We start from the raw sequence: 23117 nt of genomic DNA on the forward strand, positions 1-23117 counted from the left end.
CCGCCTCTCGGCCCTGCCCCCTCCCGCTGCTCCGCGGTGCAGGCCGCAGGGTGAGCCCGGCGGGGGTCCGGGGGTCCGCGGTCAGCCCCGGAGGACAGGGTGGGGTCGCCCCAAACAGGAGCGCCGGGAGCGCTGGAACCCCGCCCTCGGCGTCCGCCGCCGCCGGGTGGCCGGGCATTGGAGGTCCCGGATGAGGCGACAATTTTTCCGGCCCCCCTCCCAGTCCCGCCCCACTTCCGGGGCCGCCACTTTCACTTTCTCTTCCGCCGAAGCCGCTCCGCTTGCGAAGAACTGGGGCCTCCTGGGAGGAGAGAGGGCTTTGCGTTGAGACCCAGGACGCCAGGAGTGCTCCCGCAAGTGGGGGTCCTCCGGGACTTGGAACGCCCCGGCTGGGCGGTGTCCGGGCGTCCTTTCCCCGCTTCTCCCCACCTCGGCTGGTCCCGTTTCCTCTTGCGCCCAGTGCGGACTTGTCTCGGCGCCCGCTGCCCTCTCACCGCCCCACTCGGGATCCCGGCCTGGTCACCAGGCAGTGTGATGCTTCCCGATTGCCGCGGGGACAGCGAGGCACAGACAGAACTTGGGCCGCGCCGGAGGCCACACGGCCTGGCTGAGTTGCTCCTGGTCTCCCGCCTCTCCCAGGCGACCCGGAGGTAGCATTTCCCAGGAGGCACGGTCCCCCGCAGGGGGATGGGCGCAGCCACGCCAGATGGACGAGAAGACCAAGAAAGGTGGGCAGAGGCTGGAGGTGGCTGGGGACCTTCCGGTGGGAAGTGGGCCCCGCAGGACCTGGCCTTGCCTGCCTGGAAGGACCTTGGAGAGGGGGCTTTAGCCTGCCCTCCCTCTGCCCCCCTCCCCATCAGTTTCCTCCTTTAGTACCTACTGGCTTCCAGAGCCATCTTGGGGCCCTGAGAACTCCTTGGGCCGGCTCTGTGCTGAGATGGGGCTTGGGGACTCGCAGAGGACACAGGGCATTGAACTTGGAGACCTCCTGGGCTGGTGGGATACAGACCTCAGTTGACCTGAGTAGCAGGGGTCCTTGCCTTTTCTCTTGCCCCCTGCACCTAGGGTTGTAAAACAGAAGTCAGTCACTGCCTTGCTGGAAACCTTCCCATGCCCCTCTGTGTTCTACAAACAAAACCCAGAGCCCCTGGGTGGCCCACAGGACATCTCTCCTCAGTCACCCCGCCATGCTCACTCTACTGGAGCCCCACTGGCTTCTTTCGGTTCTCATCCAACCATTTCTTGGCCAAGGCCCTTACTCTTCCTTCCACCTGGACCACTCTTCCCCACTGGGGCTTGACACGTGCAGCTTCTCCTCCTTCAGGTCTCACCTTCAGTGTTACTCCCTCCCAGAAGCCTCCCCTGGTCTCCTTAACCTGTTTATTTTCCTGCCAGCAAGGATCACAATCTGACTTTTTTTTTTTTTCTTGTTAAACTTGTTCATTGTCTCCCCACTGGGCAGGGAGATCCATAAGGAGAGGGACCCTGTTTATAAATCTCTGTGGGATTCCAGTTCCTGGGACAGTGGGTGGCACACAGTAGGAGCTCAATAACTGCTTATTGGATAAATGAATAGAAGTATGAGGGACCCTGGGAATATGAAGGACAAACAGAACCAAATGAGCCTAGAGTGAGGAGGAGTGGGGAATATCAAAGAACCCCTCCCAGAGAAAGGGACTTTTAGCCTGGGTGCTGAAGGATATGTAGGAGTTCACCAGGAAGACAGAGAAAGCAGCACACACAAAGGATCATCTCCTTTCCTACCCCATTACGCCCACCTCCTGAAAATAAAACCCTGTGCTAACTGGCTCCTGCTGTACTGGCTTTCAGCAGAGGAAATGGCCCTGAGCCTCACCCGAGCAGTGGCGGGCGGGGATGAACAGGTGGCAATGAAGTGTGCTATCTGGCTGGCAGAGCAACGGGTGCCCCTGAGTGTGCAACTGAAGCCTGAGGTCTCCCCAACGCAGGACATCAGGTGAGGAGTGCATGGCTGGCCTGAACCCTAGGGACAACAGGACAGGACATTCTTGCCTGTAAAACAGTTCTTCCTAATGGCAGGTTCTGGCTTCAGCAGGCCTGGCTTCTAACCCTAGTTATGTCATTAATCAGCTGTGAAATATAGGGCAGGTCACTTCACCTCTCAGTGTGTCCTCATGTTAAAAATCAGACCATAACATAGGGTTGTTAGGAGGTGTACTGTATTAGGATGACCGTAACAGTAGCTATCTCATAGGGTTGTTAGGAGGTGTACTGTATTAGGATGACCGTAACAGTAGCTATCTCATAGGGTTGTTAGGAGGTGTACTGTATGTTAGTCCTTACACAACAGAAGAAAACAGAACAGTGATGTAAACAAATTTATGGCAGGGAGTCCAGATAGGGGGGTTCTGCTCCCCACAGTCCTCAGAGGCTCATGTTGCTTCTCTCACTGTTCTGCCCTTCATTCCCAGATTCCTCATGGTGCAAAATGGCCATTCCAGCTCCATCCAGCCATCACATCACAGGAGGAAGGGAAGAAAGGCACCCCTCCACATTCCTCTAAAGAGCATAGCTCAAAAGTTGTACACACTTCTTCCATTAATTTCTATGGACCAGAACTGATTTGTACAGCTACAGTTCAACTTGAGGGAAGACTGTATAGTCAGGATATTCAACTAGAATTCAGGGGTTTGCTTGGTAAGGGAAGGGAAGAGAATGGATACTGTCAGTCTCTGCTCCAGGAGACTTAAACTCAATGCTGAAACACTTTGCACAGTGCCTGGCGTGTATTATGCACTCAATAAACATTAGTGTCTATGGTTCTTTTTTGACTGCTTTTTCATTACTGGATAGTAAGGCAATAGTTTTATGGTTTCTGATTTTCAGTTTTCATGGTAGGTCCCATTTGATTTTTCTTAAAACAGTTTTATTTATTTATTTATCCATACAGTTCAACCATTTAAAGTATACAGTTCAATGGCTTTTAGTATATTCAAGTTTGTGCAACCATTACCACAATCAATTTTAGAACATTTTCATCATCCTGTAAAGAAACCTGGTACGCATTAGCAGTCAGTCTCCATCTCTCTACCTTTTCCCTAACTCCCCAACCTTAGGCAACCACTAATCTACTTTTTATCTCTAGGGATCTCCCTTCTCTGGAAATTTCATATAAGTTGAATCATACAACATGTGGCCTTTTGTGTCTGGCTTCTTTCACTTAGGATCATGTTTTCTAGATTCATCCATGTTGTAGCATGTATAACAACTTCATTCCCCTTTTTTTGACATGAGGTCTCACTCTGTTGTCCAAGTTGAAGTGCAGTGGTGCCATCATCTCTCACTACAGCCTCAACTTCCTGGGTTCAAGCAGTCCTCCTGTCTTGGCCTCCCAGGTAGCTGGGACTACTGGCGTGTACCATCACACCCAGCTAATTTTTTAAGAATTTGTAGAGATAAGGTCTTGCTGTGTTGCCTAGGGTGGTCTTGAACTTCTGGCCCAAGCAGTCTTCCCACCTCAGCCTCTCAAAGTGCTAGGATTACAGGTGTGAGCCACCATGCCCAGCCAGAACCTTATTCCTTTTTATTGCCAAATAATAATCTATTGTATGGACATACCTCATTATCATTACTGATTAAATCAGTTGATGGACATTTGGGTGTTTCTATTTTTTGGCTATTATAAACAATGCTGCCATGAACATTTGTGTCCAACTTTTTGTGTGGACATGTTTTCATTTCTCTTGGGTATATAGTAGGAGTGGAATTGCTGGGTCATACTGTAACTCTATGTTTAACCTTTTAAAGAAATGCCAGACAGTTTTCCAAAGTGGCTACACCATTTTACATTCCCACCAGCATATATGAGGGTTCTAGTTTCTCCACATCCTCTCTAACACTTGTTATTTATCTATTTTATTATAGTCATCCTAGTAAATTTGAAGAGGTATCTCATTGTGGTTTTGATTTGCAATTTCCTAACCATTTGATGACAAATGATGTTGAGCATCTTCATGTGCTTATTTGCCATTTGCATATTTTCTTTGGAGGTTTGCCTATTTAGGTCTTTTGCCCATTTTAAAATTGGGTTTATCTTTTTTTTTTTTTTTTTTGAGATGGAGTCTCACTGTATTGCCCAGGCAGGAGTGCAATGGTGCGATCTCAGCTCACTGCAACCTCCGCCTCCCAGGTTCAAATGATTCTCCTGCCCCAGCCTCCTGAGTAGCTGGACTACAGGTGCCCACCACCACATCAGCTAATTTTTGTATTTTTAGTACAGATGGAGTCTCACTGTGTTGGCCAGGCTGGTCTTGAACTCCTGAAGCCTCAGGTGATCCACCCACCTTGGCCTCTCAAAGTGCTGGGATTACAGGCATGAGCCACCACACCCAGCTGGGTTTATGTTTTTATTATTGAGTTGTAGGAATACTTTATTCATCTGAGATAGAAGTGCCTTATCAGCTGCATGATTTGCAAAAATTCTCTCCCATTCTGTGGGTTGTCTTCTCACTTTGTTGATGGTGTCCTTTGAAGCACAAAAGTTTTAAATTTAGATGATGTCCAGGTAGTCTATGTTTTATTTTGTTGTTTGTGCTTTTGGTGTCATATCTAAGAAATCATTGCCTCATCCAAGGTAATGAAGATTTACCTCTATATTTTCTCCTAAATATTTTATGGTTTTAGCTCTTACATTTAGGTCTTTGGTCCATTTTGATTTAATTTTTATATATGGTGTGAGGTAAGGGTCCAACTTCATTCTTTTGCATGTGGATATTGAGTTGTGCCGGCACTATTTGTTAAAAAGACTATTTTCCCCTGTTTAATCATCTTAACCTTTTTGAAAATTAATTGACCATAAATATGAGTGCTTATTTCTGAACTCTCATTTCTATACCATTGAACTATAATATACATCTGCCCTTATGCCAGTACCACACTGTTCTGATTACTGTAACTTCATAGTATTTGAAATCAGGAAATGGAAGTTCTCCAGCTTTCGTTCTTTTTCAATATTCTTTTGGTTATTGCAAGTCTCGAATTTCCATATAAATTTTAGGATCAGCTTGTCTGGTTGTGCAAAAAAGAAAAAAAAACAAATGGGATTTTGGTAGGGATTTCATTGAATCTGTAGATCATTGGCCACTTGATTTTAAACAAAATATTGGTATATCTACTTCTTGAAATGGTTGATTGAGACAGTACCTGTGTACTCCTTGCTATGAAAAATGAGGAAGTTAACATACTCATCTTCCACCTTTGCTTTTCATGACTTTTTTTGTTGAAGTATCATTGTGGACATTTTCCCAGTTGACTTCCAGTTGATCCCCTGAATTAACTAACTGGCACTGGCGTTTCCTTTGTAAAATGTACAATGTCAGCCACCATCTTGCTATTAAAGTGTGGCCCCTGGACCACAACATGGGGGGAATCTCAGGTCCCACCTCAGACTTGCTGGATCAGAACCTGAGTTTTGAGAGGCTGTGGGCAACCAGCACCTCTCCAGACCTGCTGTTGGGTTCTCATCGATGGACCCTATGCTTCCTAGCAAATGATACCTGTTGTATGTTGTATGTGTAAACATAGTTTACTTAGCTGTTACATTAATTAATAAAACATGAGCACTGAAAGAGTTGTTTCTGTGAAAATAAGCTGATTGCTTTAAAAAGACAAGAGACAAATCACACAGACACACACACACACACACACACACACACACACAGATTAACACTTTTGGGTGAGACAGTAGTAAGGAAATACAGTAAAAATCCAGAAGGGCTCTGTGCTCTGATGCTTCAGGAGTGTGTCTAAGTTCTTGCTCACTTTAAAGAAGCCGCTACTAAAAATATATAGATCATGATTATGGATGTGATTCATACAAAAAAAAAGAAAAATCCATGGGAAACTCCAGTCAGCAGGTATAAACTTATGCTGGACATGGCGGCTCAGCACTTTGGGAGGCTCAGGCAGGAGAATGACTTGAGCTCAGGAGTTTAAGACCAGGCTGGGCAACATAGTGAGAACTTGTCTCTACAAAAAATGAAAAAATTAGCCAGGTTGGGTGGCACACACCTGTAGTCCCAGCTACTTGAGAGGCTGAGGCCAGAGGATTATTAGATCTCAGGTGGTTGAGGTTGCAGTGAGCCATGATCATGCCTGAGTGACAAGGTGAAACCCTGTCTCAAAGAAAGAAAGAGAGAAAAGCCGTTGGCTCTACACCTAGAGACTGGCCAGTGAATATGCATTTATAGCATGTAAGTTAAAATTAAGTGTTTAAGCTTTGACTGCAGCTGTTTTTGTGATGCTCTGCTGTTCACCAGCGATCTTGATGTGACATTGAATGAGCTCCAGCTGTATTTTTTTGTTGATAGTGTTAAGATTATAGCTTTTAAAAATTTTGTTTTCTAACATAATTAAGGCTTTTATGCTTTGCCTCTAGGTTGATTGTAAAAGTGCAATACTACTAGAAAGGATTTATAGTATTTTGATTATGGAAATATTATTCACTATAGAATAACTAGCACAGTCGAAACCATATGCACTTTTATGTTTCAAAACCCTTATTGCTGGAAGAACATTTTGGGGTTAAGATCCAGTCCTTTTCATGTTTTACTTTTCTTCTATTCTCCTGTATGAGACTCATCTATTTTTGTTTTTCAAGAACTTTTCATGTGGAAAATGTGGTAAATTTTTAGTTTTTGCATGTTTAAAAATTTCTAGGCCAGGCGCGGTAGCTCATGCCTGTAATCTCAGCACTTTGGGAGGCCGAGGCGGGTGGATCACGAGGTCAGGAGATCGAGACCATCCTGGCTAACATGGTGAAACCCCGTCTCTAAAAATACAAAAAATTAGCTGGGCGCGGTGGCGGGCACCTGTAGTCCCAGCTACTGGGGAGGCTGAGGCAGGAGAATGGCGTGAACCTGGGAGGCAGAGCTTGCAGTGAGTGGAGATCGCGCCATTGCACTCCAACCTGGGCGACAGAGTGAGACTCCTCAAAAAAAAAAAAAAATCTGTATTTTGCTCTCTCAATTCATTGACAGTCGACTGGGTATTCAAATTGTTTACCTGAAGAATTTTAAGAACATTTTCTGGACTACTTTTAAACAAATTTCAGATATTATTTTATCCTTAAATCTTTAGTATGTGTCTTCAAAAAATTAGGACTTGGCCGGGCACGGTGGATCATGCTTGTAATCGTAGCACTTTGGGAGGCTGAGGCAGGTGGATTGCTTGAATCCAGGAGTTCAGAACCAGCCTGGGCAACATAGTGAAACCTTATCTCTACAAAATATTAGCTGGACATGGTGGTGCGCCCCTCTAGTCCCAGCTACCCGGGAGGCTGAGGTGGGAGGGTCACTGCAGTCCAGGAGATTGAAGCTGCAGTGAGCCAAGATCATGCCACTACACTCCAGCCTGGGTGACAGAAGCGAAACCCTGTCTCAAAAAAAACAAAAAACAAACAAAAAACCCTCAATACTATTATCACACCTTAGAAAAGGAATAAGAATTCCTTAAAATCCCCTAATGCACTGTTTATATTCAAATTTTCCTATTTCATTAGTGCTTTTTACAGTTTGTTTTCTTCAAATCAAGAGCCAAACAAGATCTACACATAGCATTTCTTAATATGTCTTAAGTCTCTTTTATTCTTCTCTATTTTTATGCCACTAGTTTTTTTTAAGAAACCTGGTCTTTTGACCTCTAGAATTTTCCCCATATTCTGGATCTATCCATTACCTCTTCATGGTATGTATTAGCCACTCTAGCATTGTTACAAAGAAATATCTGAGACTGGGTAATTTACAAAGAAAAGAGGTTTGGCGGGGCGCGGTGGCTCACGCCTGTAATCCCAGCAGTTTGGGAGGCCAAGGTGGGCGGATCACGAGGTCAGGAGATGGAGACCATCATGGCTAACACGGTGAAACCCGTCTCTACGAAAAATACAAAAAATTAGCCGGGCATGGCGGTGGGCACCTGTAGCCCTAGCCACTGGGGAGGCTGAGGCAGGAGAATGGCGTGAACCTGGGAAGTGGAGTTTGCAGTGAGCCAAGATCGCGCCACTGCACTCCAGCCTGGGCGACAGAGCAAAACTCTGTCTCAGAAAAAAAAAAAGGAAAAGAGGTTTAATTGACTCAGTTCTGCAGGTTGCATAGGAAGCATGGTCCTGACATTTGCTTGGCTTTTGGGGAGGCCTCAGTGAGCTTTTACTGAAGCGGGAGCAGGCACTTCACATGGTGAGAGAGGGAGAAAGAGAAATAGTTGCGGGGGAGGTGCCACACTTTACAACAGCCAGATCTCACGAGGACTCACTGTGGCGAGAAGTCACTACGGTGAGAGCGGCTCCAGGCTGTGAGGGAGCTGTGCCTATGACCCAAACATCTCCCACCAGGCCTCACCTTCAATACTGAGGATTACAGTTCAAGATAAGATTTGGGCGGGGACAAATACCCAGACTGTCATAGTGTCATTTACTATCTCCCATTTTTCCTGTAACTGGTAGTTAGAGATAAAGGTTCAGGTAGTCAGCAGTCACTTTTTTTTTTTTCCTTTTTTTTTTTTAAGACAGAGTTTCACTCTGTCGCCCAGGCTAGAGTGCAGTGGTGCAATCTTGGCTCACTGCAACCTCCGCCTCCCGGGTTCATGCCATTCTCCTGCCTCAGTCTCCCGAGTAGCTGGGACTACAGGCGCCCACCACAGCGCCCAGCTAATTTTTTTTTTTTTTTTTTTTTTTGTATTTTTAGTAGAAACAGGGTTTCACTGTGTTAACCAGGATGGTCTTGATCTCCTGACCTTGTGATCCACCCACCTCAGCCTCCCAAAGTGCTGGGATTCAGCAGTCACTTTTAACGTGCAGGACTCTTTCTCATTTTTTGGTTACTTCATGCCTTTTCTTGCTTTCTGAATGCAATGTTTTCCCAAATCTCTCTGAAGGTACTACTTAGACTTCACTGTTGCTTATTGTTCTATACCCTAAATGATCTCTGTTTGCTTTGGGGTCAGTTCTGCTTTTTCATCTTCTCATGCTTTTGATTTTTCAAAAATGTTGGAGGATCCTCGAGAAAGTTAAAACCACTTTCTCTGGAATAATACCATGTGGATTTAAATCCTGCCTCTGGCTGAACACAGTGGCTTACTCCTGTAATCCCACTTCAGGAGGCCAAGGCAGGAGGATCACTTGAGGCTAAGAGTTCGAGACCAGCTTTGGCAACACAGTGACACCCTGTCTCTACAAAAACTTAAAAAATTAGCCATGGGGTCATGAGCCTGTGGTCCCAGCTACTTAGGAGGCTGAGATGGGAAGATCCCCTGAGCCCAGGAGGTTGACGCTGCAGTGAGCCAAGGTAGCACTACTGCACTCCAGCCTGGGCCACAGAAAGAGAGCCTGTGCCTTAAAAGTAAATCAATACATACAAATGAATCCTGCCTCTAACAGTTATTAGTTGCTTAGTTTGGCAGAGTCACTGTAACCTATCTGTGCCTCACATTTTTATCTGTAAAACAGGGATACAGCAGTACCTGCCTGATGGGTTCATTAAGAGGATTAAATGAGTTAATACACATTCAGTGCATTGAATAGTCTTAGCATATAGTAAACAACAACTTTTGGTGGTTTGACTAAGGAGCAGGAGAGAGAAGATAGAAGAGGTTGGAGAGGTCAGGGAGGCGCCAGATCATGGAGGCCCTCGTGTGCTGCCATGAGTTGATTCTAAGAGTAGCATGGAGCCATTGGAGGGGCCTAACTTTGGGTTCTAATAAAGGAGGAAGCATGGGTGGGGGCCTACCCCAGACTGGGGGTTGTGTGTGTGTATGTGCATGGCCATGCGCCTGTGTGCAAATACGTACATGTCTGTAGCCGGTGGCTGAGGCTGGACCCCTGGCCAGAGCCCATGCTGAGCCCCTGCTGTTCTCTGCAGGCTGTGGGTGAGCGTGGAGGATGCTCAGATGCACACTGTCACCATCTGGCTCACAGTGCGCCCTGATATGACAGTGGCATCCCTCAAAGACATGGTGAGTGAGGAGGCTGAGGGCGACACTGGGGTGGAGGCTCTCCCTTTCGCTCCTGCTTCCTCTCTCTCCTCTGGCCCTGCCTTCCCACTCTCTCTCTCGGTGCCCCCACCAGGTTTTTCTGGACTATGGCTTCCCACCAGTCTTGCAGCAGTGGGTGATTGGGCAGCGGCTGGCACGAGACCAGGAGACCCTGCACTCCCATGGGGTGCGGCAGAATGGGGACAGTGCCTACCTCTATCTGCTATCAGCCCGCAACACCTCCCTCAACCCTCAGGAGCTGCAGCGGGAGCGGCAGCTGCGGATGCTGGAAGGTGAGGCTCTGCCCCGAGCACCGTGGGACCCAGCAGGGGCCCTGGACTCACTTGAGAGTGTAGGGCAAGCAGGGGCAGAGCCCCTGGGTTTTTAGTCAGGGGCTCACCCAGAGGACCCTATCCAAGTGGGGAAGAGAGGACCTAAGACACATGGGAGGGAGCATTTCAGGGACCCATCATGACAACAGCTGGCATGGGGACGGGTGGATTCCATCCAGCCTCTGGCATTCCCAGCTGTGTGACCTTGGGCAAGGTTAGTCCCATCTGCTGCCCAGTTTGCTAAAATCATAAACTGGGTATGACGGTGATGATAACTAGTGTTTATTCTTAATTTTTTTTTTTTTTTTTTTTTTTTTTTTTGAGACGGAGTCTCGCTCAGTCACCCAGGCTGGAGTGCAGTGGCCGGATCTCGGCTCACTGCAAGCTCCGCCTCCCGGGTTCACGCCATTCTCCTGCCTCAGCCTCCCGAGTAGCTGGGACTACAGGCGCCCGCCGCCTTGCCCGGCTAGTTTTTTGTATTTTTTAGTAGAGACGGGGTTTCACCGTGTTAGCCAGGATGGTCTCGATCTCCTGACCTCGTGATCTGCCCGTCTCGGCCTCCCAAAGTGCTGGGATTACAGGCGTGAGCCACCGCGCCCGGCCTATTCTTAATTTTTAACTTGTGAAATGTTTCAGACCTACAGAAAAGTTGCCAAATTTTACAAAGTAGTATATAAAGAATTCCCGTGTGCCTTTCATGTGGGTTTTACCATATTTGCTTTCTTTTATCATTCTCTTTCTATATAAAATTATTTTATTTTCTGAACCGTTTTGAGAGTAAGTTGCAGCCATGATGTCTCTTTCCCCTAAATAATTCAGTGTGCATTCCCTTGAAAAGAAAGGTCATTTTCTTACATTACTAGGCCTAACAATCCAACTCAGGAAACTAACACTGATACAGTACTGGTATCTGATCTACAGATCTTACTCAGATTTTACCAGCTGTCCCACTATTATCATTTATAGCAAAGACTTGGCATTCAACTGTCATGTCTCAATCCCTTTCAAAGAGTCTAGGCCAGTTTCTTTTTTGTGGCGGGGGTAGGGGCTGATGTTTCCTGGGGAATGGAGTGAGCCACTGTTTTGGCAGGACCGCCTCAGCGGTGCTCTTGTGTCCCACTTGGTGAATCCTTCAGGAGGCACAAAAAGGCAGGTGTTATGGTAGATTTTGAAGCTCAGAGGACATAGAAGCATTTGCGGGTGGAGTAGGGACCCTGACCCTGGAGGAGCCAGGATGCCCATTTGGCCAGATGGAAGCTGGAGATGCCCCCAGGGAGGAGGGAGAGGATAGGGGGAGGGTCTGCCTGGCTGGCTCAGGGAGACCCACCCCCATGGGTGTGGACCAAGCGGGCCACGTGGAACCACCACCCCTTAACCCTTCTCCACAGATCTGGGCTTCAAGGACCTCACGCTGCAGCCACGGGGCCCTCTGGAACCAGGTCCCCCAAAGCCCAGGGTCCCCCAGGAACCCGGACGGGGGCAGCCAGATGCAGTGCCCGAGCCCCCACCGGTAAGCTGTCCCTGACCACACTTCCCTGGCCTCAGTATCCTCTTCTGTGCCCCTCCCTTGCCCCACCCTGTCCAGTCCGGCTCACAGCCCGCTCTGCTCCCAGGTGGGCTGGCAGTGCCCCGGGTGCACCTTCATCAACAAGCCCACGCGGCCTGGCTGTGAGATGTGCTGCCGGGCACGCCCCGAGGCCTACCAGGTCCCCGCCTCATACCAGCCCGACGAGGAGGAGCGAGCTCGCCTGGCGGGCGAGGAGGAGGCGCTGCGTCAGTACCAGCAGGTGGGTGCGGAAGTCCCTGGACAGACACCTGCAGACCGCATGGGGGAGGTGTAGGCCAGGAAGGGAGACACCTGTGCATTGCCGCTCCTCCCCGTTACTGCCTTGCCCCTCCCAACCACGCTGCTGGCAGTGACCCTGCACCTGGCTGTGACCTGCCCTCTCTCAAAGGTCACCCTGTGGCTGAGACCCACTCCCTGGCTGTGACGCACATCCAGATTCACATGCCTCACTCCCACGTGAGCTGTGGCTCCATCCCTAGCTTTGACACACCACACAAGTATGGCTGGCTATGACCCTAGCATCCTAGCCATGACCACACCTCAGCTCGGACCTCACCCTCACCTGCCTGTGACCTAATCCTACTCCACCTCCCCGTGACCTCCCCCTGGACTCTCCTACTCCTGACCTCATCCCTCTTGGGCTTGGCCCACCCTTGACTTCCTGAGAGCCTGGCCTGGCCCCTCACTGCTCCCTAGGGGGATGACCCCCAACCCTGGTCTTGCGCCTTAGCCCTCCCCCGCCCCCATCATGACACACACACTAATGACACAGACAGTGACCCCCGAGTGCTCCCCATTCTGATCTCACCCCTGGCCCACCTGCATTCCCCTTGGACCCGGTGCTACCCCTGGCCAGCCCACTCCTGTTCTCATCTCAGCCTTGCTCTGCTCCCTGGCTTTGTCACTTCCTTACCCCTGACCTTGAGCTGGCTCCACCAGCCCTGGCCCAGGCCCTGCCCTGCTACCTGACTCACCACTCAGACCCTGGCCCCCTTCCTTTCCCTGCTGCCACTGCTCCCTCTCCTGATGCCTTCCCTGGCTACCTGGCCGGCCTCCCCTCCCTTGGCTTCCCCATGGTCCGCCTGGCCTCTCTCCCAGCCCCGCCCCTCCCAACCTTCCTGCTCCTGACCACCCCTGCCCACCCCCATCCCGGATCCCCGATCCCCGATCCCGACTGGCTCCCAGCTTTGCCTCTTGCTGGTCTGACCCAGCCCTGACCACGCCCTCCGGTCCTTCCCCCTTCGTGGTCTGACCCGCCCCCGAGGCCCTGACCCACCCCGTGGCCCCGCCCCGTGTGCCCAGCGGAAGCAGCAGCAGCAGGAGGGGAACTACCTGCAGCACGTCCAGCTGGACCAGAGGAGCCTGGTGCTGAACACCGAGCCCGCCGAGTGCCCCGTGTGCTACTCGGTGCTGGCGCCCGGCGAGGCCGTGGTGCTGCGTGAGTGTCTGCACACCTTCTGCAGGTGCGGCCCCCAATCCCACCCCCGGCAATGCAGCTTTATTAAAGCCGCCAGTTACGCAGGGCTGGACGTGGGTGGGGCCCTGTGCTCTGATACCTCACTGGACGCCCGCGAAAACCTACGAGGTAGGCTCCGTCTCCCCATTTTGCAGATGAGGAACCTGAGGTGCAGAGAGGCCAAGCAGCTTACCCAAGGCCACATGGCTTGTAAGAGAAGCAGCCTAGACATGAACGCAGGCATGGGTGGAGACTCCAGAGCCTCCCTTCCCCTCTACCTTTCACCGCCCAGGCTCCTGCAGCCACGCTGCTCTGAGCCTCGCTGTGGGCATCTGCCAGTTTCTGAGTCTCCTGTCATGGCCCTTCCACCCCTGAATGTGGGGAACACAGACCCACTCACCACAGCAGACCCTTGTGGAGCAGTCCCTGGGTGACAGGCTCCATGCCTGCCTCCTGGAGCTTACGTTCCAGCAGAGAGGCTGATGTGAATTGGATAATCACTGGTTGATGTCCTTGTGAATTATGTCAAATGCTACATACAGTACGTTAAGAGACAACAGGAGTCCTTCCTGGAAAGGGTGGTCTGGAAGCTTCCAAGGAGGTAGCTCCAGAGCTGGGACTGGAAGCCCTGCTGTAGGTGTGGGCCTGGCGTGTTGGAGGAGGCTGAGGAGGTCTCTTGGTGGCTGGAGCAGAGGGATGAAGGGGGTAATCAAAGAGCAGGATAGAGAGGTGTTGGGTCTGTGAGCAGCGATGAGGAGTTGGGATTTGTTCTGGGTGGGATGGGGGTCACTGGGGAGACATGGCTGCTGTTCTGAGATAGACTTTAGGGGCCAGATGGATGCAGGGAGCCCAGTGAGGAGGCTCCTGAAGTCGCCCAGGCGGGGGATGTGGGGCCTGGACCAGAGAATTGGAGCGGCCATATGGAGACAGGATTGGAGGCCTTGGTGATGGGTTGGTGAGAGGGATGGGAAGGAAGGGGATATTGAGGAGAAGCCCACCTGGGGTGACTGAGTGAGGCCCCTGGGGTCAGGCCTTGCCATGTGAGGGGTGGAGTCCCCAGTGGATGGGGTTCCTATGATCCTAACTCTTCTCCCCTCCCCTCCCCTAGGGAGTGCCTGCAGGGCACCATCCGCAACAGCCAGGAGGCGGAGGTCTCCTGCCCCTTCATTGACAACACCTACTCGTGCTCGGGCAAGCTGCTGGAGAGGGAGATCAAGGCGGTAAGGCCTCGGGGTGGGAGACATACCCCAATCCTAAGGAACTGGGCCCGGAGCAGGCAGGTAGGGACTGGCTCAGGCAGCAGGCATCTTTTCTTTCTTTTTCTTTTCTTTTCTTTTTTTTTTTTTTTGGAGATGGGGGTCTCCCTATGTGGTCCAAGCTGGTCTCAAACTCCTGGGCTTAAGCGATCATCCATCCTTGGCCCCCCAGACATTTTTCAAGAGATTTGTCTATGTGGGGTGCTGAGACCCCAAGCAGAGAAAGAATTGAGGGGAGTAGCTAGTCAAGAAACCACATCTATGAAGGAAAGACAGCAGAGTTGTTAAGAGTCAGGGACTTGGCTCGGCGTGGCAGCTCACACCTGTAATCCCAGCACTTTGGGAGGCCAAGGTGGGCAGATTGCTTGAACCCATGAGCTCCAGACCAGCCTGGGCAACATGGCAAAACCCTCTCTCTCCAAAAAATATTCAAAAAATAGCCAGTCGCGAGGGCGTGCGCCTGTAGTCCTAGCTGCTCGGGCGGGGGTCAGGAGTGAGTGGGCTGAGGTGGGAGGATTGCTTGAGCCTGGGAGGTCAAGGTTACGGTGAGCTGTGATTGTGCCACTACACTCCAGCCTGGGCAACAGAGTGAGACCTTGCCTCAAAAAAAGAAAAAAAAATAGTCGGGGAACTCTGGAGCCTGGTGGCCTGGGTGTGTGACCATAAGTCGGATATTTAACCTCTCTATGCCTCTGTCTCATCTCTGTTGGAGTCAGAGTTACAGCTTCTATTTCCAGGATTACAAAGATTATGGCAGAGCATATGTGTATAGAATTTAGAGTAGTGCGGCCAGGCACAGTGGCTCATTCCTGTAATCCCAGCGCTTTGGGAGGCCAAGATGGGTAGATCACCTGAGGTCGGGAATTCGAGACCAGCCTGACTAACATGGAGAAACCCCATCTCTACTAAAAATACAAAATTAGCCGGGTATGGTGGCACATGCCTGAAATCCCAGCTACTCCAGAGGCTGAGGCAGGGGAATCGCTTGATCCCAGGAGGTGGAGGTTGCAGTGAGCTGAGATTGCGCCATTGCACTCCAGCCTGGGCAACCAGAGCGAAACTCCGTCTCAAAAACTATATATATATTTAGAGTAGTGCTTGTCACATGGTAAGCCTTTGTTGTTGTTAGCACTTACTGTGTAACAAATCACTGCAGGCTCAAAACAACAGTCATTTATTTAGCTCATAAATCTGCAAGTTGAGTTGGCCGTCTGTATCTGTGGGTACCACACTGGAGAATTCAACAACGGTGGATAGAACATATTCTTAAGAAAACAAAAAAATTACAATAAAAACCAAATTTAAGAAACAATACAGCATGAACTGTTAATATAACATTTATGTTATATTAGGTATTATAAGTAATTTACAGGTGATTTAAAGTGTATGGGAGGATGTTGGTAGGTTGTATGCAAATACTATGCCGTTTTATATAAAGAGTTTGAGCATCCCTGGATTTGGGTATCTGCAGGGATCTTGGAACCAATTCTCTCTGGATACCGAGGGATGACTATAATTTGGGTTGGACTTACCCGGATGGTTCTTCTGATCTGGGCGGGGCCTCGCTGATTTCACCTGGGCCTCGCTGGTGGGTCAGCTGTTTGTTTGTTTAATTTTTATTTTTTGTTTTTGAGGGTACATAGTTGGTGTATACATTTCTGGGGTACATGAAATACTTTGATACAGGCATGCAGTGCGTAATAATCACATCATGGAGAATGGGGAAGCCATCCCCTCAAGCATTTATCCGTTGTGTTATGGACAGTCCAGTCATGCTTTCTTAGTTATTATAAAATGTACAATTAAATTATTGACTATAGTCTGTCTGTTGTGCTATCAAATACCAGTTCTTATTCTATTTTTTTGTACCAATTTACCATCCCCACTCCCTTCCCATGCCCCACTACCCTTCGCTGCTTCTGGTAACCATCCTTTTACTCTCTGTCTTCGATAGTTCAGTTGTTTTGATTTTTAGCACCTGCAAATAAGTAGAACATGTAATGTTTGTCTACCTGTGCCTGGCTTATTTCATTTAACATAATGACCTCCAGTTCCTCTATGTTGCTGTAAACGACAGAATGGCATTCTTTTTTTATGGCTGAGTAGTACTCCATTGTGTATATGTACCACATTTTCTTTATAGGTTACTAGTTTAATCATGTCTTTCCCCACATTGCTTATTATTTGTTCTTTTCTTTATTGTGAGAAAGTAGACATAACATTTACCATTTTAACCAGTTTTTAAGTGTACCGTTCAGTGGCATTAAGTACATTCACACTGTTGTGCAACCATTACCACCATCCACCACCAAAACTTTTAGAAATTCCCCCCACTTTCTTTTTACTTTTCTTTTCCTTTTTTTTTTTTTTTCCAGCTAGGATTTCATTCTGTCACCCAGGTTGGAGTGCAGTGCATCAGTCATGGCTCACTGCAGTCTTGACCTTCTGGGCTCAAGCAATCCTCACAACCCAGCCTCCCAAGTAGCTGGGACTACAGGTGTGAGTACCACACCTGCTTTTTTTTTTTTTTTTTTTTTAATTTTTTTGTAGAGATGAGGTCTCACTGTATTTCTCAGGCTGATCTTAAACTCTTGGCCTCAAGGAATCCTCCTGCCTTGATTGACCTCCCAAAGTGCTGGGATTACAGGTATAAGCCACCACGCCTGGCCTAAAATCCACTTTTTGAATGGAGTTTTTCAACACTATGAGGATCACATGAAGGAAAAAGCCTGGCCTGGGTTGGAGTTTATGGGCTGGGGGCTTTCTGGAAGGTATATGGTGGTCAAGGGTCATATGTCAGGTGTTCTGAATCCTGAGCAACAAGGACGTGGTCTGTTGGCAGCTCCTGACCCCTGAGGATTACCAGCGATTTCTAGACCTGGGCATCTCCATTGCTGAAAACCGCAGTGCCTTCAGCTACCATTGCAAGACCCCAGATTGCAAGGGATGGTGCTTCTTTGAGGATGATGTCAACGAGTTCACCTGCCCTGTGTGTTTCCACGTCAACTGCCTGCTCTGCAAGGTGGGGCCAGGGACTCACCCCACCTAGTCACTGTCATCTTGCCTGGAGCTTACCACGCTGCAGTGCGTGTTCTCCTGGGAAGGGAGCTGTGACCCTGGCCTGCTAGTCATGACTTAGAGCTGCATGTCGGTGGGAGAGTGTGGCTCGAGCCTGAACCAAGCCCTGGCCCCACAGATGGGGTCCCAGACCCGGCCCCAGATGGAGCCTCCAACCTAGGCAGCCCTGGTCCACAATGGAGCCCTGACCCGGGACCAGTCAACCCCAGTCACAGACTGAATCCCAGTCCCACACTGAGCCCTGACCCCATCCAAGTCCATAGACTCGGCCTCTGACCAAACCTGACCCTGCACTTGTCACTTAAGGTGGTCCCATATTCAGCCCAGACCCTGAACTAAGCTCTGACCCTGGCTTCTGACTGAACCTGTCACAGACTAATGCCCGACCCTGGCCCTATGCCACGTCTCCGCCCCTGTCCTGAACTGAGTGCTGACCCCAAACCCAGACAGCCCTGCATGATCCTTCCCCTAGGCCTGTCCCTGCCCCTTCATCTCAAAAGTGGAAGGTAAGGAGCCGGTAAACAGGTCTGGAGCCTGGTCTCATACTCAGCCTGAGCAAGCTCAGTCTGGGGTCATTGGGCCTGTAACCCCGGGCAGGGCCTTGGCAGGGATGCGGGGTTTCACCTTACGGGTGTAAGGGATTTCCGTGCCCATCAGAACTTAAATAAGCTGGGTGTGGCAGCATGTGCTGGTAGCTTGTGCTACTCAAGAGGCTGAGGTATATTTTGCTGTTAGCATATGTGATGACCTTGACTTCACCTCCCTGGTGCCAGTATCCTCTTCTGTAAAATGGCTTATGCTTGACAAAGTGAGGTCCTGCCAGTGACTACACCTAGAGGCATTAAGTGCCTTTGTGGACTCCTGCCCTGCGCCTCACCTCTCCCAGCTTCTTAACCCCCTGAGGAACCTTCTCACCTTGAGTCCCTCACCTGCTGCAGGCCATCCACGAGCAGATGAACTGCAAGGAGTATCAGGAGGACCTGGCCCTGCGGGCTCAGAATGATGTGGCTGCCCGGCAGACGACAGAGATGCTGAAGGTGAGGCTGGGACAGGGCCGAGGCCTAGGGATTTTAAGTTCTGGGATCCAGGTGGGGACTGGGGGCTTCTCAGCAAGGGCTGTGCTCACACATCCCTGGAGGCTCTGGTCTCCCTTCTGGCTGTCACTTCCATCCAGAGATGGGACTTAGGCCAAGTTGTCATGTTGGGAAGAGCGTCTGGGTGGAGGGTGGAGACCATAGGAATGAAGAGGGGCTTGCTGGACGGAGCCTGGCCTGGCGGAGCTGCACAGGATAGACTCCACAGCACCAGAGGGTCTCTATCTTCTCCCTGCCATGGGGAGGAGCCAGGCTGGGTGACTGCCCCAGCCCGGCCCCAAGGCCAGCGCCTGTCCCGCTCCAGGTGATGCTGCTGCAGGGCGAGGCCATGCGCTGCCCCCAGTGCCAGATCGTGGTACAGAAGAAGGACGGCTGCGACTGGATCCGCTGCACCGTCTGCCACACCGAGATCTGCTGGGTCACCAAGGGCCCACGCTGGGGCCCCGGGGTGAGTCTTCGCTGGTGGTGGTGTGGAGAGGGTGCCCTTGTGGGTTTGCCTTAGAGGAGGGCTTGGAAAACTACAGCCCATGGGCCATATCCAACCCAGCACCTGACTTCGTACAGCTCCCGAGGTCAGAGTGTTGTTTCTTTTGAAACGGAGTTTCGCTCTTGTCGCCCAGGCTGGAGTGCAATAGCACAGTCTCGGCTCACCGCAACCTCTGCCTCTCAGGCTCAAGCAATTCTCCTGCCGCAGCCTCCCAAGTAGATGGGATTACAGGCGCCACCATGCCTGGCTGATTTTGTATTTTTAGTAGAGACAGGGTTTCTCCATGTTGGTCAGGCTGGTCTCAAATTCCTGACCGCAGGTGATCCGCCTGCCTCAGCCTCCCAAAGTGCTGGGATTACAGGCGTGAGCCACCGTGCCCGGCCACAGGAATGTCCTTTACATCTTTAAATGGTTGAAAAAATACCAAAAGATGACTATCTTGTGACGTGAAAATTACATGAAATCCACATTTCAGTGTCCATAGGTAAAGTGCTTTGGAGCACAGCCGTGCTCATTCATTTACATGTTGTCTGTGGTTGCTTTCACACTGCAGAGGCAGAGGCCATATGGCTGCCCAGCCCAAAATGACCGGCCCTTTGTAGAAAAGGTGTTTGCCCACCCTTGCCCTAGAGGACAGCAAGTAAAGGTTCCATCTGGAGTTAGAGGTGGATTGGCCCCTGGCTCTGGCACATACTGACTGTGTGATTAGGCTGCCGCTCACCTCTCTCAGCCCTATTTCCTCTGTGAAATGGAGATGATAGCTGGGCTTATCTCAGGCTTGTTGTCAGAATCAAGTGGAAAAATTGCAAGAGAAGTGCTTAGAGAGTCTGTCATTTGGTGAGCACTCTTGCAAATGGTAGCTGTCATTATTAGGGGTGTGCTCTGGAATTGGGAGCCTGTTGTAACGTTCAGGTAGACTTTCAGACAGGTAGAGGCGGAGGAAACTGCCTTCTTGCATGCTGCCAGTATGCTGACATGTCTAGAATATGCAGAGTGGTCAGATCCTCTCCCTGGCCTGTTCCTGGATGTAGGCTTGGGTAGACTGAGTGCTGTGGGAGCCCAGAAAAGGCCTCAGTGACTCTCCATCAGGCAGCTGAGGCCGACAAGGCCATTCTTGCAGGAGGGCCTGCAGAGGCAAAGGCCCAGGTGGGAGAGTACTCGGCTGTGGGGGCAGTCTCTGCACTGCCCTGACATTCTCTTCTCTTCCTGTCATCTTCTAGGGCCCAGGAGACACCAGCGGGGGCTGCCGCTGCAGGGTGAATGGGATTCCTTGCCACCCAAGCTGTCAGAACTGCCACTGAGCAAGTGGTGGGACCCCATGCTGACCCAGCCCCACATCCACATTCTGTTACGGGGCAGGGCTGGGCTTGGGGCTTTGGCTCCAACTTCTGGCTGGGAGATGCTTTTGTGCGGAGACCAAGTCCCTGAGCTTCGTGGACGGCCTTGCTTGCTGTAGCGTTGTAGGGGCCCTGCCTGCACTGCTGTTGTCCATGGTCACATCTGCCCCAGTGCGTTTGTCCTTCCCTTGGGGCTTGCCAGCCAGACTTCTCTCCCCTGCAGCTCCCACCTCTGCCTGACCCCAGCCTTAAACACAGCCCCTGGCCAGAGGCCTTGCTGGGTGGAGCCTCTGTGTGACTCCATACTCCGCCCACCACAACACTCATCTTTCGATCTTTCGAATACCAAGCACTCTCAGCCTCCCTGCCTTCCCCTGTCAGCTTTCCGGGGCTAACTGTTCTCTGCCTTTGTGGTTGGAGGCCCGGGGCGCTTAGAACTCTTGCTAACCTGTTCAGAGCCGGGAAGGAGACTGGGCAGTTTGAAAGCACAGCCCCTCAGGTCCAGTTCTGCGTCTCCCTCTCTGCAGCGTGTGTAAGCTATTATAATTAAAATGGTTTTCCGCGAAAGGATGAGTGTGATGTCCTTGAGAGGAAGTGAATGTCCTGGGCTGGGACCCTACACACAGGTAGGATCCCGAGGTCTCTGGAAACTGCCTCAGAAAGTTGACTTGTCAGTCCATCGATGGTAGAATGAGGCTGTGACTGAGCACTGGGACCTTTCTACCAGACGTGGACCCCACGCCCAGCCTCGGGGACCAGGGACGCTATGGTCCTCGTCAGCCAGGACAGGCGGAGTGTGCAGTATGTGAAGTCTGCAGAGAAGGATGGGCTTAGGGGCGGGAGGGGAAGTCTTGCCACTCCTGCTCCCTTTTGACCTCTCAGCAGGCATCCAGGGTTGGCAGGTCGATAGTTCAAGAAGGAACCAAGCTGCTGCAGTTGAGGGGTGAGGTCCATCCTAATTTTCACATCTCAAGCAAGACAGCAAAGTATCGATTCAGCAGTATTGGTTAGCACCCACTCAGTGCTGGTCAGAGGTGACTAAGACATGGTCCTGGGATGCTCATTCTGTAAGTTTTTCCTCCATTCTGTGACCCACCCTCCTTCCCCTTTTGAGATCTGGTATTTATTGTCCACGCTGTGATGTGACCATCATCATAGCAGGTGGAGGGCGCCTCTTCTGCTGAAGGCCTGTGGTTTTGTGGGGAAGGGCCTGTTCTGGCCTCTGGAAAGGCACTGCCACCTGCTGTTGGATGCCAAGACTCAAGAGCTGGCCCCAGTCACTGTGCGCAGAGCTGTCCGAGAATGTGTGAGTGGTCTGGGTCCTGCCGGCACTACCGGCATTGGCTCAGGGCAGTCGACCATCGCAGAGGATGAGGGGCGCACTCAGGCAGCCTTCCCGGCCCTGGAGGCAGAAAGGCCCAGGCAGAACCACCGACTGGGAGGAAACAGGAAAAGCAGAGGAGAGCCAGGCTGCAGGCGCATGGATGGGACCCACTTGGGCAGATGCTGTCTCATACCCACTCTTCCCTCTCTTGCCAGGGCCTGGCCTAGTGTCTCTCAGGAGCCTGGGCACCAGACAAAAGCAGAGATTGTTCTCTTGTGGTGCCGTCGGCTGTAATCAGTCCACCTAATGTTTTAGAAATTTAAATTGGTTGCCAATCTTTTTAAATTGGCAACATCTTTTACTACATTAAAATCTCGATGCCCAGCTTCTCTTGAAAATGTCAAAGCTTGGTAATGCCAGGTCCTCACTTCCACATGGGGGGAATGGAGTCGCAGAGATGTCAAGTCTCTTCATGTGGTATATACCCTCCGGTTTGCCACAGTCCTGACCACCCCAGGACTCACGCCCAGGCCTTTCCAGTGCCCTTGCACGATCCTTTTTCTCTTAAGAGGAAAATGAAGTGGGTCTCTACCCACAGTGTATCACAGGTGAGGGTGAGACGGTCAGAGAGGGCTGTGCTGGCTGTGGCTTTGCTTGACCCGCCCTGTCCATGCTGCAGTGGTGCGGAGGGGCAGCGAGGTATGCGGGGCCAACTCTGGTTCCTGCCTCAGCTCCATGCTCCTCGCACCTGTGAGTGAAAGATCTAAGACGAGCAGGCCCAGGGCACCCTCTACTGCAGGGCCAGGTGGAGGGGCCTCCACCTCCCAAGGCTCCCCCCATGCCAGGGGCCCAGACCTTGAGAGCCCAGCACCAGCTCTCCAGAGCAGAATGAAAACTACACCCCAGGGCTTTGGACTCAAACCATCTAGAGGAAGCAGCAGGAGGTCCCAAATGTACTTGCGTGACACAATGATCATTCTCTCCCCAGGTGCAGGACAGGGGCAGGGGAAGGTGAGTGGAAGCCCATTGCTCAGATAAAGAGCAGCTGCCACTGAGGTGGCCCCGTGGCCTATGCCGGCGCTCACTGATGTCTTCCTCTAGTGCCTGGGGCTGGCATGGAATCTGCTCAAATGCAGGCAGCTGGAGGTGAGCCCGCAGCCTGGTGCTCCCAAGTGCCAACCATG

The 23117-nt window shown here is 50.9% G+C and overlaps 2 protein-coding genes across 6 annotated transcripts in view; one reads left to right on the plus strand and one right to left on the minus strand.

Annotated features, from left to right (window-relative positions):
• The window catches only part of REM1 (RRAD and GEM like GTPase 1), a 753594-nt gene that overhangs the window by 593491 nt on the left and 136986 nt on the right, over positions 1-23117 (minus strand). The window lies entirely within an intron of this gene.
• Positions 6-21171, plus strand: RBCK1 (RANBP2-type and C3HC4-type zinc finger containing 1). Of its 4 annotated transcripts, XM_050807139.1 has the most exons (12): positions 6-728; positions 1831-1975; positions 9891-9984; positions 10097-10295; positions 11723-11844; positions 11948-12121; positions 13204-13364; positions 14466-14577; positions 17456-17635; positions 18630-18728; positions 19090-19233; positions 20493-21171. In XM_050807139.1, the coding sequence occupies exons 1-12, from the start codon at positions 707-709 to the stop codon at positions 20571-20573; spliced, it is 1533 nt and encodes a 510-aa protein (XP_050663096.1). In that variant the 5' UTR covers positions 6-706; the 3' UTR covers positions 20574-21171. The 4 variants fall into 4 exon arrangements, with proteins under 4 accessions (XP_050663096.1, XP_050663099.1, XP_050663097.1 ...); XM_050807140.1 differs by lacking the exons at positions 6-728; positions 1831-1975; positions 9891-9984 and having other exon boundaries at positions 10103-10295; positions 13113-13364; XM_050807141.1 differs by lacking the exons at positions 6-728; positions 1831-1975; positions 9891-9984; positions 13204-13364 and having other exon boundaries at positions 10103-10295.

Source organism: Macaca thibetana, chromosome 10 (assembly GCF_024542745.1).
Source record: "Macaca thibetana thibetana isolate TM-01 chromosome 10, ASM2454274v1, whole genome shotgun sequence".
In the NCBI taxonomy this organism is placed as follows: domain Eukaryota; kingdom Metazoa; phylum Chordata; class Mammalia; order Primates; family Cercopithecidae; genus Macaca; species Macaca thibetana.